At 49.4% G+C, this 20086-nt stretch overlaps 1 protein-coding gene across 1 annotated transcript in view; it reads left to right on the forward strand.

Moving 5' to 3' along the window:
• VWA3A (von Willebrand factor A domain containing 3A) overlaps positions 1-20086 on the forward strand; it is a 45311-nt gene that overhangs the window by 3852 nt on the left and 21373 nt on the right. The window contains 10 exon segments of the mRNA XM_087815230.1: positions 28-115; positions 369-492; positions 7902-8026; positions 8120-8197; positions 10004-10058; positions 12257-12355; positions 14884-14990; positions 17438-17563; positions 17871-17979; positions 18218-18283. Of these exon segments, the coding sequence (XP_087671356.1) occupies positions 54-115; positions 369-492; positions 7902-8026; positions 8120-8197; positions 10004-10058; positions 12257-12355; positions 14884-14990; positions 17438-17563; positions 17871-17979; positions 18218-18283 (951 nt within the window). The 5' untranslated portion in view covers positions 28-53.

Consider the following 20086-nt stretch of genomic DNA (forward strand, 5'->3'; position numbering starts at 1 on the left):
CATTTCTGGAATTCTTTGTCTCCCTAGGAAAATAAGCACGGAGTGTTTCTATAATGGCTGCACAAACCAGTCATGTCTCCCAAAGTCAAGACAATAAGTATCTGGAGAATCGCTGGTAAGCATCTGCTCTGATTTTGGAAATTAAAACAATAATAATATTTGCTCTTGGGAGTTGAGGGGGAAATACCTGCCTTGAAGTGAGGCAGGTAAATGGTCATTGCATTCTCTCATCCCTGAGGGCCTCATGAACCTGGGGTCCACATTTTATCAGGACCCTACAGGACCCCTCCCCAGTTACTGCACAGAAATAACATTGCTTCTGGAGTCAACATCCAGGGCTGGGCACTGATCAGAGCGCTGTTTTGTAGCATGAAGAGGAACGTTGACAGAGATCCAAAGAAGCAGCCGAACCAGAAGGATGTCAGTGGACTTGGCCAGAATCTAGACAATGGACTACTGGTTACACACGTTAACCAGACACAGGACTTACTGGTAAAAACCTTTGTGCTTTAACTGAGTCACACAGTCTACAGGTCATAGCAAGGGGATGCAGAATGTGTCCAGCTCTGGGTATTTCTTCTCTTCACATAGGATCCCAGGACCGGAAAAGACTAGTTAAGCACCCAGCTCTAATCCTCTGCCTTTATGTGTTTTGCTTTTTTGTTTTTGTTTTTTTGGTTAATCCTCACACGACTATATTCTTTCCACTGATTTAGAGAGAGTGGAAGAGGGAGAGTTATGGCAGAAGAATTAACCTTTGGAGTCTAGAATAACCAGGACACTGGTTTTTGGCTGACTCTCAGTTGTGAGCCATCTTCCCAAGATGGTGAGTGGATTGTCTAGAACTCAGAATTCTTCATACCATAGAAGCAATTGTCAGCAGGGGTGGCCAGGTGCAAGCCTGACCCATAACCATCTACCTAATCTAAACTAGAGTTTAAATACCACACCTGTGAAATGATAATCTGTCCAAAACAATACAGTGTTTATACTGTCAAACAATCAGGGAAATAGTCGTCTTACTTTTCTCGAGTATTGGCACTTACGGGAAAGCAACCTTAATTAAAAGGAAATGAAGAAATGTCAATAGTCTTGAGATTCTGAAGGATTCTTTCAGTGACTTCAGATGATGACTTGCATTTCACCTTATTTCATATAAATACCCGACTTCCCAGGAGTATAAGGACCAGTCCTACATTTATCAGCCACAGTCCGGGCCGCCTCTGCCTCACCAATGAGTAGGAGTGGGAAAGAGGGAGAGGAGTCCCCAGTGCAAAGATCCTACTGTGCTGGCTCCTCCTTTAAGAGTGCAATCACTATGCCCCACAGTCAGAATCCAGGATACATGTAAAAGTGAATCTTCAAGTATTAATAATACAAAATCCACATCCAAAACATGATGGCTCATTTCAAATGCAAGTAAAATGGAAGAAAGGAGCTGTGTCCACTGGGGAGATGGGCGAGTCCTGAAAGATGAGAAGGGTGACATCTAGTATTCAGATGGTGTGTGGCGCTGTTTCCCTAAGGGCGGGGCCGGAGGATGGTTCTAGGCCCTGTTGTTCAAGGACCAGGTGTTACTCAGCATAGAATCCCGTAATGAGAACGTTATCTTCTCAGTCCCTTCTCTCTGTTCTTAGTGAGGTAGTGCCAGTTTGGTGCTAAATTTTTTTTTCCAGTTTCTTTTTTTTTTTTAATCTTTACTATTGAAAGTATTACAGTTGTCCCCTTTTTTCCCCCTATTGATTCCCTCCACCCCACATCCACCCCACCCCCGGGCCTTCCCCATACCAGTGTCTGTGTCCATGGGTTATGCTTATAAACATAGAAGTTCTTTGATTAATCTCTCCCCACCTACTCCCCACCCCTGCCTTCCTTCTGAGGGCCCTCAGTCTGTTCCATGCTTCTATGTCTCTGGATCCATTTTGTTCATCAGTTTATTTTGTTTATTACATTCCACATATGAGTGAGATCATGTGATGTTTGTCTTTCTCTGCCTCGCTTATTTCACTTAGCATAATACTTTCCGGTTCCCTCCATGCTGTCCCAAAGGGTAAGAGCTCCTTCTTTTTTACAGCTGCATAGTATTCCACGGTGTAAATGTCCCACAGCTTTTTACCCACTCATCTGCTGATGGGCACTTGGGCTGTTTCCAGATCTTGGCTATTGTAAATTGTGCTGCTAAGAACATAGTTCTTTCTGATTAGTGTTTCAGGTTTCTTAGGATATATTCCTAGAACTGAAATCACTGGGTCATAAGGCAGTTCCATTTTTAATTTTTTGAGGAATCTCCATACTGTTTTCCATAGTGGCTGCTCCAGTCTGCATTCCCACCAGCAGTGTACGAGGTTCCCCTTTCTCCACATCCTCACCAGCATTTGTCATTCGTTGATTTGTTGATGATAGGCATTCTGACAGGTGTGAGATGGTATCTCGTTGTGGTTTTAATTTTCATCTCTCTGATGATTATCGACGTTGAGCATTTTTTCTTATGTCTCTTGGCCATCTGTATGTCCATTTTGGAGAAGTGTCTATTTAGGTCTTTTGCCCATTTTTTAATTGGATTAATTAGATTAAATTGTCTTCCTTTTGTTAAGTTGTATGAGTTCCTTATATATTTTGGATATTAACCCTTTATCAGATGTGTTATTGGCAAATATGTTCTCCCATACAGTGGGCTCCCTTTTCGTTTTGTTGATGGTTTCTCTTGCTGTGTAGAAGCTGTTTATTTTGATGTAGTCCCATTTGTTTATTTTCTCCTTTGTTTCTCTTGCCCTAGGAGATGTATTGGCAAACATATTGCCATGAGAGATGTCTGCGATTTTGCTGTTTACATTTTCTTCTAGGATTTTTATGGTTTCACATCTTACATTTAAGTCTTTTATCCATTTTGAGTTTATTTCTGTGTATGGTGTAAGTTGGTGGTCTAGTTTCATTTTTTTGCATATACCAGTCCAATTTTCCCAGCACCATTTATTGAAGAGAGTGTCTTTAATTGCATGCTCTTGCCTCTTTTGTCAAATATTAATTACCATAATGGCATGGGTAAATTTCTGGGGTCTCTGTTCTGTTCCATTGGTCTATATGTCTGTTCTTGTGCCAGTACCAGGATGTTTTGATTACAGTGGCTTTTTAGTATAATTTGATATCTGGTGTTGTGATCCCTCCAACTTTGTTCTTTTTTCTCAAGATTGCCATGGCTATTCAGGGTCTTTTTTGGTTCCGTATAAATTTTCAAAGCGTTTGTTCTAGATCTGTGAAATATGCTTAGGGACTGCATTGAATCTATAGATTGCTTTGGGTAGTATGGACATTTTAATGATTTTAATTCTAATTCTTCCAATCCATGAACATAGTATGTTTTTCCTTTTTTTTTTTTTTTTTTATATCTTCCTCTATTTCTTTTTTCAGTGTCACGTAGTTTTCCAAGTACAGGTCTTTTACATCTTTGGTTAAGTTTATCCCTATGTATCTTATTTTTTAGTTGCAATGGTAAATGAGATTATTTTTTAGTTTCTCTTTCTGGGAGTACATTTTTGATGTATAAAAATGCCATTGATTTCTGGGTATTAATTATGTATCCTGCTATCTTACTGAATTCATTTATTAAATGTAGTAGCTTTTTGGTAGAGTCTTTAGGATTTTCTAGGTACAATATCATGTCATCTGCAAATAATAACAGTTTTACTTCCTCCTTTCCAATTTGGATGCCTTTTATGTTTTCTTCTTGTCTGATCACTGTGGCTAGGACTTCCAGTACTATGCTGAATAAGAGTGGTGAATGTGGACATCCCTGTCTTGTTCGAGTTCTTAGGGGAAATGGTTTTAGTTTTTGCCCATTGAGTATGGTATTGACTGTAGGTTTGTCATATATGGCCTTTATTATGTTGAGGTATGATCCTTCTATTCCCACTTTGCTGAGAATTTTTATCAAAAATGGGTGTTGGATTTTATCGAATGCTTTTTCTGCATCTATTGATATGATCATGTGATTTTTGTCTTTCAATTTGTTATGTGATGTATCACATTTATTGATTTGCAAATATTGTACCAGCCTTGCATCCCTGGAATAAGTCCCTCTTGGTCATGGTGTATGATCTTTTTAATGCTGGATCTGATTTGCTAATATTTTGTTGACGCTTTTGGGATCTATGTTCATCAGGGATATTGGCCTATAATTCTCTTTCTTTGTAGTGTCTTTATCTGGTTTTGGAATTAGGCTAATGCTGGCCTTGTAAGAAGTGTTCCTTGGAAGTGTTCCTTCCTCTTGGATTTTTGGAGTAGTTTGAGGGTAGGTGTTAGTTCTTCTTTGAATGTTTGGTAAAACTCCTCTGTGAAGCCATCCAGACCAGGGCTTTTGTGTGCTGGGAGTTTTTTGATTACTGCTTCAACTTCATCAGCAGTTATCAGCCTATTCAGGTTTTCTGAACTTTCCTGATTTTTGGAAGTTTGAATTTTTCTAGGAATCTGTCCATTTCATGCAGATTGTCCAGCTTGGTGGCGTATAGTTGTCCATAGTATTTTCTTTCAATCCTTTTTATTTTTGTGGTGTCAGTTGTTACTTCACCTCTTTCATTTCTAATTTATTTATTTGGGTCCTCTTATCTTTTCAAAGAACCAGCTCTTGGCTTCATTGACCTTTGGTATTGTTTTTTTTAGTCTCTATGTCATTTATTTCTGCTCTGATATTTATTATTTCTTTCCTTCTACTTACTCTGGGCTTTTCTTGTTGTTCTCTTTCTAAGTTTTTAAGTTGCAGGTTTAGAGAGTCTGTTAGAAGTTTTTCTTGCCTTTTGAGGTGGCCCTTCAGTGCTATGAACCTCCCCCTCAGGACTGCTTTCACTGTGCCCCATGGATTTGAGGTTGTAGTTTGGTGCTAATTTAAAGACAGTATATTGATGTGGTTATGATCCTGACGATCCTGACAGCTATTCTGTTCTATTTGAATCCCAGCTTGCAAAGTGCTTGACACACATAATAAGTGCTATTTAAGTGTTTGCTTTAATTACCAGTATTTCTCACACCTCTTTAACACTTGCTGATTTCCTTCTGACACAGAGAGAAAGTAGGCCTCAGGCACAAAACTTAAGGCACAGTAGTATCTCCAGGGACAGTCCTTGTCTCAGTTTTATGGTTGCCTTCCACTGCCGTTGAGAAGGATTTATGCAGAAGCACATGTTCTATGCCAGCGCTTCACAGTGTCCATCTTACAGGTGAAGAGACACTGACTTGCTCAGCATCACGAAGCCAGCAAACCTAGAGCCCCATTGTTAGGGCAGCAAATTTATGCTCAGAAATAGATTGTCTTTGCCAGTAATTTATTTAGCACAGGCTCACTGTGGGAATTATAATAGTTTCACAAGCCAGTGGCAACAGGATAATGTCTCTTCATAAGCCAGTAAAGAAATAACACACTTTGAAAGAAGTTACAGTTGTTTCAGGCAAGAGGAATTTAAGGGAAATAAATTCGGTGGAAGTGTCCCTCCCTCTGAGCTGGTGAGTGGTTCTCGAAGAGCTGCTGTCCGGCTGCCAGGGCAAAGAGAAGGTTGCTTGTTGTCAGAGCGTGCTGCTAGGGAATGAGGGCCCTTTTTTGGTGGGCAAGATGCCCTCCTTCCCGGGGCTGCTGCTGGGTTTTTACCACTGCCGGGAAAGAGTCGTCTTACCACGGCAGGAGCTCGTGCCCAAGGTCTTCAGAGGGCTGTTTAGATGAACAGAGTCCCCTTGCCCAGACCAAGCATTCGGGGAGTCCTCACAGTCTTGTATTTAAAGGCTGACTGTCCTCTAGCTGTAGCTGTGCCTGCCACCAGCTGGGCTGGTTTATCAGCGACAGCAGATGTCATGGCAACATCCCACAGCTCCGCAATGTAAACAGCTTCACTCCTAGATCAAAACAACTTCATTGGAGTCATAAGCAAGTGGACTTGAAATCATATCAAACAGTCCACACTCCTTTCTTCGCGCTCATTTTCCCCCCACCCTCGTCCTCCCCCTGCATATCCTCTGTCCTTTCCAGGGTAGCTTCGCCAGCCACAGTGGAGAGCTTCCACCCCTCGGCCACCACCTCGCCCGCTGCAGTAAAAGCCCTGACAAATACAAGCCCAGGCAGGACCCACTTAAGGTTCAAACGGGTGCCCAAGAGCAGGTGACGAGACCTTTGAATCTAGACTGGTTTCCCAGTGGGTTAACCAGTGCCCCGGCCCCTTCTACAATCACCAGATGCTTGGGGGGGGGGGGGGGTCCTCCCCATGGACTGAGCTGGTCTCTTACGATGCCATCTTGTGCCGTGAGTCATAGCAACTTTGGCGACATTTAAGGTCAGCCCATCACATGGGCAGCAGTGGCTGTGCTGGGAGCTCTTGCAAAACCCTCCAGTAGTCCAGGTCTTGCACACCTCCGGCCTCTCCTCGCGCCCTGCTGCCCTGTATCCACTGCACTCCAACCACGGTGGGCACCTTTCTGCTCTTCAAACCCTCTGAGCCCTCCCCCCATGCCTGTGACTGGAGCGTGTTCCCAGCTCTGCACGGCTGGCTCTTAACCTCTGGATCCTGGCCCAGAGAGGCTCCCTGTCGCCACCTTGCTCATTTCTATCACATCTCCTCTTCCTTTCTGGAATTATGCGCGTTGACTTAGTTTCTTCCTTACTGTGCATCCGCCCCCACTGGAACATAAGCTCCGAGAAGGCAAGGGCATTGCCATCGTGCCCCGGCAGCTGGCTCCGCGGCAGCTCTAGCACCAGGAGCAGAGCCTCGTCCACAGCAGGGCTCACAAACACCCACCGGGAGAGGGGGAAATGCCGGCCTCCAGGAGAGCTGAGCAGCCACTGTGGACTCAGGGCCTCTGCGTAGCTTCCTCCACCTTCCGGCTCCCAGAAGCATCACCAGTGTTGACCTTACCGTGAAGGACTTCGGCTCCACACCAAGGCCCCACTCTGTTCTGAGCTTAGCACTATGCAGGTGACATAGGTGTCAATAGGTCCAAGTAAGGGGGCATAGTCCATTTCGTGGGCAGACTCTGAATCTAGAAAATTCTTCCTCTGAAACTCACCCCCTGCTCCTGCTTCCAGCCTCTGGAATGGACAGAATAAACCCATCCCCTCCTCCATGGGTTAGTCAACAAATGTTTGTTGGGGACCCTCAGACTGGTAGGTAGGCGGGACTCACCCACCTGAAAGGACAGAAGGTGAGTGTGGAGATAAGCAGAGCCCACCAGTGAGGACAGGCGGCTTCCCAGCAGTAGAGGCGCTCTCCCTCCCCCCACCACTGTGTCGGGGGACTGGAGGCTGGCAGGGCAGCTGGAGCTTCCTGGTGAAGAATGGGGGGGGCGTGCCCTGAGGGAGGCTGTCTACAGGGCAGGGGAAGCTGCAGGCGCCTAACTGGAAGTCAGGCATCTCACGTGCTTGGTTTGCAGGCATATATGACTTTCCCTGGTTGGTCCTGAGCTGGAAACAGGACAAAAGATGGGAAGGCTGGCACTAGAGACCAAGTCCTGACCGTTGGGCAGCTTGCTGCAGAGGTTGTGGGTCAAGTTGTATCATCATGCGTGGGCTAGCTGTGGTGTGTGCACTCAGTCCCTCCCAGGCAGGAGTGGGGAATGAGCCCTGAATTGTCCAGCGCACCTTAGGGAGGTGAGGGAGGGAACTGGTGCTTCACTTCAGGGTGCTGGCCCAGAGCACAGGCCTCCACGTCCATCAGCTCCTTCAGCAAGGCCAGATCTTGCACAGACTGTGCTCAGGTAGGACCTGTGTGAGCTGGCAGCCCTCGGGCATCTGTGGGGAGAGGACCGAGAGCCAGGCGTTCTCAGCCTCGCCCTCCTTCCACGGTTGGTTGGTTGGTTGGTTGGTTGGTTGGTTGGTTGGTTGGTTGGTTGGTTGGTTGGTTGGACAGACTCTGGCTTCCCTCTCACAGAGGCTGCGGGGAGAGGAGACCCAGCCTTCAGCGTGGGAAGACTCGCAGGACTGGCTTTCGACTCACAGTTTGAAGTTTGAGAAGCTCACCTTGGCTGACCTGATCAGCCAGGGCACAACTGTGTTGTAAGTGTAAAGCCACCCTCTCCCCAGCCCTCTGGGACACACCCAGACACTGGCCACCAGGCCAGAGCCCTTCCTAAGGCTTTGCCTCTTCAGGGAGGAGAGCAGCAGTGCTGCGAAGAACGTGCGCTTCTCAACTCCAGTCATCCTCCGGTTCGAATCACAGCTCTCTGAGTAAGTGCTTCTCAGTCCCCCCCCCAGCCCCGAGCTTAGGATTGCCTCCTGTCAGCGCCTTGAAGCCACTCTGTTCAAATGACAATCTCTGGGACTTTGGGAGAGTCTCTTCCCACTTCTGGCTCGTTTCCTTTTTTCTCAAATAGAAAAAAAGAAAACTAGAGCTAGACCAGTTTTGGACCATCTAGTTGGACCATCTCAGTTTTTCTCGGCCTTCTAACAGTGATGCTTCCTTTGGATAAACACATAAAACTCGGCCTCCTCTGCTGTGTAACGGCTCAGTGAGACCACTTTCAGTGACCTGTGGGCTGGGTTCAGACTTCTGTAAACGTTTGTCAAAACACACAGGCTCCCAACTCCCAAAAGATTAACCAAAATGCCTATGTGTACATTCCATCCTGCTATGCAGTCTATGGCACATGGCTGCTGTTTTCCCGAGGTTTCCTACCAAGCCATAGTAATAATTAATAGCTAACATTTGTTCATGTGTCAGCAATTCTAAGGGCTGCATGCATCATCTCAGTCCTCACAACCTGAAATATCGTATTACTCTAAAGTTAACTAAAAGTCAATTGCTAAGTGACTGATTCGCCAAATTTATCAAAACGTTTTGACTGTAACTTTTATAGCAATTTGGGGGGGTTGGAAGGTTTAAATAGGTTTTAAAGAATTCTGCAATATTTTGCTTAGTTGGCTTTAATTGTGAATGGAGCATTTTAAGGAATATTCGAGTCTATTCAGTTCATAGGTCACCTGACAAATTGATTTTCAAGGGACTGGCTTTCAGTAAATTGACGTTTGGGAAGTTGACTTGGATAGAGTCCCGTTATTATCTTCATGCTGGAGATGATGAAATGGGGCTGGGAGAAGTTAGCAAACCTGCCCAAGGTCACACAGCTAGTAAATGGCAAAGCTGGACCTCCAGACAGGCATGCCTCCCTGTTCACGCCCTCAGCCCCATTCACGCTCACGGATGCCTGGAAACCAACACCACCCGCTGCCCCACGGTTTCATACCAAAGACCTTCCTTATCCTTCTCTAGGCCCCCCAATCCCACCTCACTTCAATGAGGGCAAATCAGTTAAATTCCAGTGGCCAAGTCTTTAAGTTGAGCATCTATTACGTGCTGGTCTCCAAACAGCCACTGGAATGGTTTGCTCCTTGTTCTGGGAACTAAGTGTTTTGTTCATCAGTGCACTGAGGAGGTGCTGGGTGGCCTCAGGTGTGCCTTTATGGCAGGAGTGGGGAACCTTTTTTCTGCCAAGGGCCATTTGGATATTTATATCATTGGAGGGTCATACAAAATTATCAACTTAAAAATTAGCCTGCTATATTTGGTCAGGCATTTCATTAACTCACCCCTAATGTGATGGCTGGAACTGCTGCTCTTTGGTGAGGCCTTGGCAGGGCCAGACCACATGATTCCGGGCTGGATGTCCCCCACTCCTGCTTTATGGTCAGCTCCAGGTGACCGCCAAGTCCCCCCTGAGAGAACACAGATCTGTGAAGAGCAGGAGTGTTTTTCCACCTTCCTCACGAGAACCCCTCCGCAGCCCTGCCCCCACTTGGAGCCCACTCTGGTCTCACTACACCCAGTCTCTGGTGTACACAGCATCCCGGAGCAGCTCCCACAGTGCTCCTGCCAAAGTAACGGCCTCATTTCCTCTGCTAAATCTTGCCCCACATTCTCCCCCCGCCTTGGATGCATTGAAAATGAACCCCATCCACGCTTTCCTTCCATGTGAGTGGCTGTTGCTCAGTGACAAAGCTGATCTTGGGTGACAAGTCTTCCTGGTGTTTTGACAGAGCTATTGAACTCTATCAACAGAGAATTCAGTGGCTCACAGAAAGCAGCAAAAAGGTAACACAGGTGGACTTCATGCTTTGCCCCTTTCCCTCATTCCCTCTGTATTTGTTAGACCCTTTCGGGTGCCATAGACCTCCAATTTAAATTGTCTTCGGCAAAAAAAAATTTCTTGACCTAGATGAACTGAAAATCCAGACACAGCTGTATCTAGGGCTCAGACGATGCCACCTCTTTGTCTCTGGGTTCCGCTGTCCTTGGGTTGGTTTTATTCTCAGGAAGGCTGTCCCAGGCTTGGGGTGATGGTCATCAGCAGCTTTAAGCTTACATGTCACCAGCTAGAGTGACGTGCCGATAGGCACCTCACCTACCTTTCTCAGTACACCCCCTCAGTTCCTAGGATTAGCTCTCACTGGGCCAGTTTAGACCAATCTCCATCGCCCAGGGATGAGATACTAACTGGGTAGGGCTGGAACTAGTGCTCATTCCTGGGGAAGCAGAGGAGCAGAAGAGAGTGGGTACCCCCCTAAACCTCATGAAGTGTACTACATAAGAAGCCAGAGTGCTGTTACCAGAGAGGACACAAATCTGGGCAGGTGAGAAGACATGTCCCCTGGACCACTTAGCCACAGACCCTTAGTGAGATTTATCAGACTAAGGCTGATCATCTGCACAGAATCCTCCTGAAAGTTTGAATTTGACTCACTCTCGAATTTGTTTTAGCCTGTTTTCCTCCAGCAGATGCTTTTAGGCATTTTCTGGAGAAATTTTCATTGTCACGACTGAGAAGGGAGGTTGTCAGGGAAGCTGCTAATGTCCCACAGTGCTCAGGCCAGCTCCCTACCAAGGAGAATTATCTGGCCGACACTGTAGTGCAGAGGCTGGCAAACCCTGGTGTAGACAGAAGAGAAAGAGCACTAACCCAGTGCTTCCCAAAAGTTTTTGTGCAGCCCGACCCCTGGGGGGAGGGAGGTCTTGTTAAAATGCAGACTCTCATTAGGTAAGTCTGGGTGGGACCCGAGGTGCCGCATCTCACAAGCTCCCAGGGCATGGCGGTGCTGTCAGCCCGTGGCCCACACGTGCAGGAACAAGTGCCCAGGGCGCCAAGGTCTAGTCTTCAGGATGAGGAGGGGAGTTTGGCTGGCCAAGGAGACAGGACTGGCCAGCGAGCGGAAGGAAGGGCCAGTGTGTATTAGGAGTTTCCCACTGGTTTCAAACTGTGTCCGATGCTGCTCAGAACGTTGAGAACTTAGACTTGACCGTTGGGTTTGGCAAGAGCGAGGTTGTTGGTCGCCTTGATAAATGTGGCTTTAGAGGAGTCCCCACTTGCATGGGTCACAGAAGGGGGGGCGTGAAGCACTGCTAACAAGGAGGGCAGAGAATCAAGTGGCAACAGGAGACAGGTGGGCCCGGAAGGGTTGTCCCTGTGTGGATGGCACTGTCGCTGCCTGTCCTGTGGAGAAGAGGGCTGCAGAAGCACAGTCCCAGTTTGACAGGAGAGGATCTGCTGGTGCAGCCGGAGGGTTGGCCTTAGGGCTCGGGGGTTAGCTTTAGAGCCTTGTAACAGGAAAAAGGCAAAGTGTGTGGGCACAGGGGCAGATTCTGCTGGAAAGATGAAGAGAAAAACTTCTTTAGTTTGTTTCTGTTTTCTCAGTGAAATCGGAGGCCAAGAGAATGCAGAAAGAGAACATTGGAGGTATGAGAGCATAAAATACTCACTTCTGGAGCAGGAAGGTGAACTGTCAGGGAAACTGGGTGTCCAGTGAAGCAGGACTTACAGCAAAAAGCATGAGGTGGAACTGCGACCCCCGATCCGTGCAGAAGCCACAGCACTGACGGAGAGGCAGGGGCGGTCAGAGACACATCAGCTCAGACCCGGGCAGCGGCGAGCAGAGCACGCCTGGCTCCGAGCGGCAGAGAAGAGGAAATAAGTGAGGATCTAGAGAAGCGGGATTAGATGCGCTGATGTAGTGAGATGTCAAACCTTGTCTCTTACAGAGGATGCTTTTCTACAGGCTCCAGATTTTATCCAGTGAGTGTGCATCATTTCATAAGAGTAGGCAGTAAATATCAGTGAAAAAACACACAAAGAACAGGCCACCACAGAGCAGGAGCAGCAGCCAGGACCTGGGCTTTGTTTTCCCTTTACTGCTGCTTGTTGAGGTCGGAGGGTTAGAAATTCCCTCTCGGAGCACTCAAAGGCTTTGGAGGAGCAGAGCCGGCTGGTTATCTCTGGGTGCCCTCTTTGGTTTTAGGCATTTGGCCTCATCAAGGGGTCCAGTGTCGGCATCCTCATCGATGCCTCAGCCATCAGCAGTGGCCCCAGGAAAGAAGAATTCCAGAATGACCTCCTGGTGAGTCTCTGGCACAGAGGACCCCGAACCACTCCCACCACCCCTCCCTCCCCTTTGTGTGCTGGCTCCTGGCCTGGTTTATAGCAAATGCAAAATGACTTGTTTTACTAAGCACAGTTCACACTTAATTAGCACCTACAGTTAAAGAAACCCAACCTCAGTCATTTTCCCTTGCAGTGTGAGCTTCTAGTATTCTCTCCCCACTAACTTGACTTTGTCTCAAGATTCCCTGTAGGTCCTTCCTCCCCTCCCACAGCTTGTTCCCTGGACAGTACCACACAGCACACAGCACAGGCTGCCCAGCCCGCTCTGCTTTCTCCAGCATGCCCGTAACAGAGAAGCTGGGAACTCTAGAATCAGATGACTAGAGTCAAATCTCAGCCCCCTCTACCACCTTGGGCTCTGTGACTGCATTATCTAACCTCCCTGTGCCTTAGTTACCTCATCTGTAAAATGGGGATGATAACAGTGGCCCATCACAGGGTTGCAAGAGGGAGACAGGTCCCCATGCAAGCTAAGTGCTTGGTACAAAGTCTGGCATAGAAAAGACCTCTGTGGTCTCTGTAAAGTAACATGGGGGCACTGTTTTCTTACAGGAACCCCTATAGCTTTGGATAGGGGCCTTAGCAGCAAGAGCCAATTCAGTCTTTATAGGGTTCAACATGGGGCAGTTATCCAGAGTCGTGCCCTGTTCCTGGTCTCAGTAGGTGTCAGGGAACAGTCGTGAGTGCAAGCTCGCCTTCAGGAGTCCTCAGGGCTGAGTTTCCAGAGATCCCCCAAGGGGGCTGGTCTAATGTAAGCCAACACATGCTGGTGGCATGCAGGTGAAATTTCCAGCTGGGGGAAGAAGAGGAAGGAGGTATCTTTCTCTCGGATATTCACCAGCTACAGCTTAAGAACACCAATCAAACAGGCCGGTGTTGTGCCCGTTGCTCCATCCCCAGCTCACATGCTCGGAGAGAAATGACTACCCCGTCTCTCTTCTCTCTGGGAGCTGCGGTTCAGGGCTCAAGCAGAGCGCACACTCAGATCCGTAGGCAAGGCGCGCGCACGCCACCCACACCTGACCCAGGTGGGCAGCCGCCTGGCGAGCCGCTCGGGAAGAGAGCGCAGTCTGCAGTTAGCGAGGGGAGGATGTTGCCGGTGGAAGTGAGGCCGGTTCACGGTCGCAAGGGAAGCACCCCAGGGACCCACGCACGGGAGGCTGAGGTTCAGCCGTAAGGCTTGCCGTGGACGCGAAGTCTGAGGGCTGGCCTGCGTTCAGTTTCGTCCCCTGTGCAAGGAGACGGGCCTTGTCTTCAGCAGACCCAGAGCAAAGGCAGCGTCCAGAGCTCCTGTGCGGGCCGCAGCTTAGCCCGCGCCTGTCCCCGCCCTGCCTGCCAGTGTGGCCGGTTCCCGGCTGCGTCTGGTTGGCGCTGCGGGGCTGTACCCGGGCTGCGCTTGGAGTCCGAGTTTGGAGCCCACGTGGCTGCAGGACTCCAGGCGGCTGCTAGGGCCATGCGGCTGCCACGGGGGGAGAACACGGGGGGGGGGGGGGAGCATGTCAGAGACCGAGACACAGAGACAAAGAGCGCGCGCCCCTGTTCAGTTCACTGCCTCCGGCTTGGAGGGACCAGGCCTCTTTCAAACTAACCAATCAACTTCCAAGTCTTCCAGGGGCTCGCGGGGGTCCTCCCCCGACCAATCCCTTTCCCAGGTGAGTCCTGTGTCGCTTGTCCAATCCGGTCCTTTTCCCAGGCTGGGCTCCGCCCCTCGTGGGCGCCGCCTTGGCTCCCGGGGCACCTGCCTCCCGCGGCAGCACCTCCCCTGCGCCGTCTTGGCTCCCGCTGCGCGTGTGCCCAGTGGGGAATTCCCCCTTTATTATTAATTTTTAAAAACTCATTGTTGAAAAGATTACAGATGTCTCCTTTTTTCCCCAGTAACCGCTTCCACTCCCTCCCCAGCCCCTCCCCACACTATGGTCTGAATATAAATTCTTTGGTTAGTGTCTCCCCGCCCGCCTCCGCCGAGATCCGTCGGTCTGTCCCAGGCTCCTGTGCCACTGAACCTACTTTCTAAGCTCAGCAGTTCATTGCTTGCTCCTCCCCGCAGTGCGGGCGAGTGGGGCGCTGCGTCCCGGGGAGACGGGAGAGCCGGCGGTCCCCGTTCCCGGGGAGGCGGGAGGGAGGCGGGAGGGAACCTCGGCCAGATTAGAGCGGACGGGACCGCACTCCCCGCAGGACCCGGCGGCCGCGTGGGCTCGGAGGCCGGTCCAGAGGCTGCGGGGAGTCCTGCTGCTCCCCCGGCTGCAAGTCTCCTGGGGACCCTCAGAGTTTAGGGGACCGAGGGCAAAGTGTGCCTGAGGGAGACTCGGGCTGGCTTCCCGCCGCCGCCCCCCCCCCCCCGTTTCCTCGGGGAAGGCCCCCCTCCCGTTTCTGCCCCCCCCCCCAGCCGGCGGGCGGGCGGCCCCTGCGGTGACGGGGAGGCCGCCGCGCCGCGGGAACGAGGCTCCCCGCCCGCCCGCCGACGCCGCCCGCGCCTCTCCGCAGCGCCTGGCGGACGAGCAGCTGAGCCGCAAGGAGACGCTGTTCGCGCTGAGCTTCGGCGGCGCCGCCCGCGCGCTCTGGCCGCACCCGGTGGACGTCGGCGCCTCCGCGTGAGTGCTGCGGCCGCGCCGCGGGCCCGGGCGGCCGCTCCCCGAGGGCTGGCGGCTTCGGCGCGGTTCAGGGACCCTGTCGGATGAGTCAGTGCAAAGACGAGTCACAGATAAGAGCAGAAACGCCGGGAGCTTTGGGGGAAAGGGTCACCCCGCAAGCGGTCCGCCAGGTGGAAAGACAAGACAACCACGAAACACCATTTTTACCCAGCGCGCTAGCAGATAGTTTTATTATGAAAATAATACATACTCATCTTCAGAAATTCAAACATTATTGGAGGATGTGATCATAGCAAACGAGCCCCCCCTCCCCCCAGCAGCAGCTGTGCACTCGCCCAGCCCGCCCCAGGCGCCTGTGCCTTCAGCCCCGTTTATTCAAACGCCAACGGGAGCACATCACGCGGGCCTGCAGAAGGCTCCCCACCTACCCTTGAATAGCCTTCTCTCCCTCGCATACAGGGCCGCCTCATTGTTTTTATTAAATCCGCACCCAGCCATATTTTTTTTATTGACTTTAGAGAGAGGAAGGGGGAGAGAGAGAAACATTGATTGGTAGCCTCCTGTATGTACCCCGACTGGGGATGAAACCTGCAACCTAGGTATGTGCCCTGACCAGGAATCGAACCTGAGTGCACAGGAAGGTGCTCCAGCCAACCGAGCCACCCATCCTCGGCTGCCCCGTTCTTTTCAATGGCTATGTAGTAGTCCACTGCATAGATATACTACAATTTAGCTAGTCCTTTATGTGGGATTTCGGGGAGCCAGGAGAGGGAAGGTATGTAAGAGTTTCTACTTACACTACTGAGTAGAAATTTTCCCATGAAGGGAATATCCTTGCTCACCCACCATTTGTAAAGTACCACACTAGGCACTTTGATTCTTGCCCCACTTTGCAGATGAGGAACCTGTGACTTAGGCTGGGGAACATGCCCAAAGCGGCAGAGGCAGGGTTAGATTCCAGAGCAGAGTCCAGGAAAATCCACGCGTTGGATTCTGGGATGGAGGTCTCCCTGCCAGCACTGGCTGTGAAGAGGACCCTGTTCCAGTAGAGAGGTGCTTAGTTCTAGCAGTGCTGGCTTTGAATCCTGGCCCTGACAGTTACTGGGTGACCTTGACCAGTCCTTCACCTCTCTCATGAGCAGAACGAGGTCAAGGATACCTGCCCCTCACTGAGTTGTTGTGAAGATGAAATGAAAAATAAGTACCTGGCTTGTGGCAGGTACTCAGTGAATGAGAGCATTTTTAAAAATATGTTTTTATTGATTTTTAGAGAGAGAGAAAGGGAGAGAGAGAGACAGATAGAAACATCAATGATGAGAGAGTCATTGATCGCCTGCCTCTTGCACACCCCCGACTGGGAATCGAGCCCACAACCCGGGCACATGCCCTGACTGGGAATCGAACCACGACCTCTTGGCTTATAGGTCGAAGCTCAACCACTGAGCCATGCCCGGCCGGGCAATGAGAACATTTTTTTGCTGTGATTTCCACCTTAATTAGACCCCTGATCCCACTGTCCAACCCGGAAGTGACCTTGAGATCATCTAGCCTGGAGTTCCTCAGCTTCAGTCATTCCTGGACTTACGTGATTTTCATCATATTTCTGCCACATGTACTATTATTTGATCTGCACCGCTTGCTTTGTTATCGATTTTCTTTATATCAACCCTGTTTGTGGTTGAAGGAAACTCTCTGTTAGCACCGTAACTGAGAAGCCCAGAGTCCTTGCCATAATTAGAAAGTAGCCAAAAAATAAATACAAGGAAAGCAAACCAAATGATGATATTAAATTCCAGCTTGAAGCCTGTTGGCTAGCAGAGGCACTAGGCCTGAATTTGTTCTTTCTCTGTTTAGAAGGGAGACTCAACAGTTATTCTAACAAAAGACAGACTTCTGGCAACAAGCTGAGATTATGGGGTTTTTGCTCAGACTAAAAAGACAGGAAAAGAGCAGAACTCTATCACTAGTACCATGTGAGGTATTTAAAAAGAAAGCACTGTGTTGAGTTGCTTTCCCTGTTACCAGTGGTGTGTATCCCAATCCACATGAGATGCAGCCACACATCCACGGCCTTCTCTTAGAGCATTCGGAGTATTAGGGGGTTACCTCCATGCTTCAGGCTGACGTCTTCCTCCCAGGAGAGTTGGGGGGTTAGGGGGTGGGTGGAAGAAGAATCTTACCCCTAGACCCTCTGACAACAGGATTTCTAGAAGCTCAGGTCCTAGAGTCAGACCTGGTTTCGATTCTAAGTGTTGCCAGTTGCTTACCGTTTCATCTTGGCAAGTCCTAACTCTGAGCCTTAGTCTCCTCATCTGTAAAATGGGAATAAAGTCATCCACCTCAAAGAGTTATCATCAGGCTTAACTGAGCTCGCATTTGCCCCGGGCCTGGCACCCTGGAAGAGAGCTGTGATTAGATTGCTGTTGTCTGCGTTATTGCCTCCCCAGCCTGCAGGAATTCAAGCTCTGGGTAAAGAAGCTGCAGCCTGATAGAGGCAGCAATCTGCTACAAGCCCTGAGGAAAATCTTCGCTCTGAAGGGGCTGAATTCTCTGGTCACCATATTGGGAAGCTGGTAGGTGTCCTTTCCTAAGCCAGTAACAGACTACACGGAGGGGCCAGAGAACCAAACCACTGTTAGAAGAAAGAGCACCAAGCATGACTCCTGACACATGCTTGACAGAAGAACTATGTTCATGGGGCATCAGTCACAGGGCCAGCAGAGCAGGCCAGGTCTGTGGTTCATTCCACCCTGCACCTTACACAGTGACCTGGGACCCAGGTGTTTGGTTAGACCCTGCAGATGTTCCCTAGAAAGTATCACTTTGCTCTGAAATGGCCCCATGAGGGGGTGCCCATTACCTTCCTCCGTCTTCCCCCAGCCCAGATCAGCCTGCTGAGATCCTGTCTGACTACATCCAGCAGTCCACCATGGGCAGGGGCCTCCACACCCACATTGTCACCTACAAATGTGAGGACCAGGTGCCGCTTGTAAGTACCCGAGACTTTCCGAGGTTTCCCTTGGATAGGCCATAGTGAGCGGGGCCAGCCTGTGAGACTCCCTGCGTGGACAGGCCCCAAGCTGTGGGCCAGAACGGGTTCTCCTTGTGCCTAGCTCTCCCTTTGGTTAGCTGGGGAGTGTTAGAGAGTTGGGAGGCCCTGTCAAGGAGAAAGCTTGTTGGAGTTTGGCATTGGGCGAGTGAGGGTGACCCTGCGGCCATCCCCGCAGGCTGTCCTGAAGAACCTTGCGGAGGCTGTTGGGGGCCATTACCACTGCTACACCTCAGAGACAGAGGTAGGCTCCCCCCCCCCCCCCCCCGGCTGCTCTCCTCCCTGCCTGCTGCTCTTGTGCCGGGGGGATCTGGGCCAGGACAGACCATGCTGTGTACTTGCTTCCCCGCCTTCCCCAAGCTCAATGGGCTTACACAGGTATAATCAGGTTAAAATGAACGTGTGGGAAGAACAGGGACATGGAGTCACAAGAGATCCTTTTGTCAGCAAGTATGATGAGCTGTTTGCATGCCTATGAGGATGGAGGCCTTTTAAAGCCAAGTGGGTAGAATCCTGAGTCTTTTCAGATGCCATCCATGTGGGCCCCATCAAAACTCTGAGTCTGAGTCAGTGGCCTCAGTTCTCTCTCCTAGACAGACCCTTGCTCCTGCAGGGGACCCACAGCGATCCGTTCTGTACCAGTCCATCCACAGTGCCCTTGTCCCAGTTCATAACATCACATACCCCGCGTCCACAGTGGAGGCAACAGCGAATGTATGTGTAAGTCCATTTGGCAGATTGAGACGCCAACCATTCCCTCAGCTCACAGGCAGTGTATTGCCTGCTGGCGGTTAATAGCCACGAGGAAACGAATAGCTGCCTCTCACAAGTACGTTCAGGGGTCACAAAATGTAGCATGTCACACGGGGGAGCCAACATCAGGAAACATTTCTTTTCAGTAACATCCTTCTTGTTACCTCATTGCCCAGATTCTGTTTGTAGGGGTTGCAGGCTACGGGGGCTAGAAAAGTCCAGTAAATAAATAGAACTGGCTGATTTAAGAGATATTTCATTTAAAACCTGTGCCCCTCTTGGCTTATGTGTTGTTTTTCCACTCTTGATGGAGATATGAGGTACAACAAATTTCATTGTCTTCTTTAATATGAGCAACACAACTGCAAGAATGACAAAAAATGATAACTGACTCTGGTGGGGGCAACAGAGAGTGGTGGGGACTGTGGTGAACTAGACAGCACCTGCCCATCTGAAGAGGCGCCCTGCTCAGCCCCACAGGCACTGCTCTTCAGGAATGCAGCCTGTGGTGCCAGGTCCTTCGAGTTTTTCAAGAAGAACCAGAAATCTGGATTATTTTATGTGTGTTATTTTTTCATTAAAAAAAAAAAAAATGAGGTGAAATTCACATAGCATAAAGTTAACCACTTTAAAGTGCACAACTAGTGGTATTTATACAGTCAAGGTGGTTAAGCCACCACCTCTATGTAGATCCAGAACACACTCATCACCCGAAAGGACAGCTCCTGGTATCCCCTCATCTGCCTTCTGACTCTGTGGATTTATTTAGCCCGGACATTTCATTTAAGTGGAATAATATACCTTTTGTGTCTGGCTTCTTTCACTTAGGGTGATGTTTTCAAGGCCCATCTATGTTGTAGCAGGTATCAGTACTTTATTCCTTTTTGTGGTGATAATGTTCCATTTCCTGGATATGCTAACCCTTCCTCTATCCATTCATCAGGTGATGGACGTTTGGGCTGTTTCCACCTTTCGGCTATTGTGAGCTGCCATGAATATTAGTTTACAAGTACCCCAGTCCCTGTCCTCCAGCATTTGAGGTGTATACCTAGGAGGGCAATGCTCAGTCATAGAGTGATTCTGTTTAATTTTTTCAGGAGCCACCAAACTGTTTTCCACAGCAGCTGCACCCTTTTACGTTCCCACCAGCAGTGCACAAGAGTTTCGGTTCTCCACATTCTGGCCAACATTTATTATAGTTCTTTCAAAATTATTATTATTATTGTAGGCCTGCTAGAGGGTATCAAGTGTTTCTTCACATTTTTAAGGTTGGACAACCCTTCACTTGTTTAAA

This window comes from Miniopterus natalensis, chromosome 3 (genome assembly GCF_054644295.1).
Source record: "Miniopterus natalensis isolate mMinNat1 chromosome 3, mMinNat1.hap1, whole genome shotgun sequence".
Taxonomy (NCBI): Eukaryota; Metazoa; Chordata; class Mammalia; order Chiroptera; family Miniopteridae; genus Miniopterus; species Miniopterus natalensis.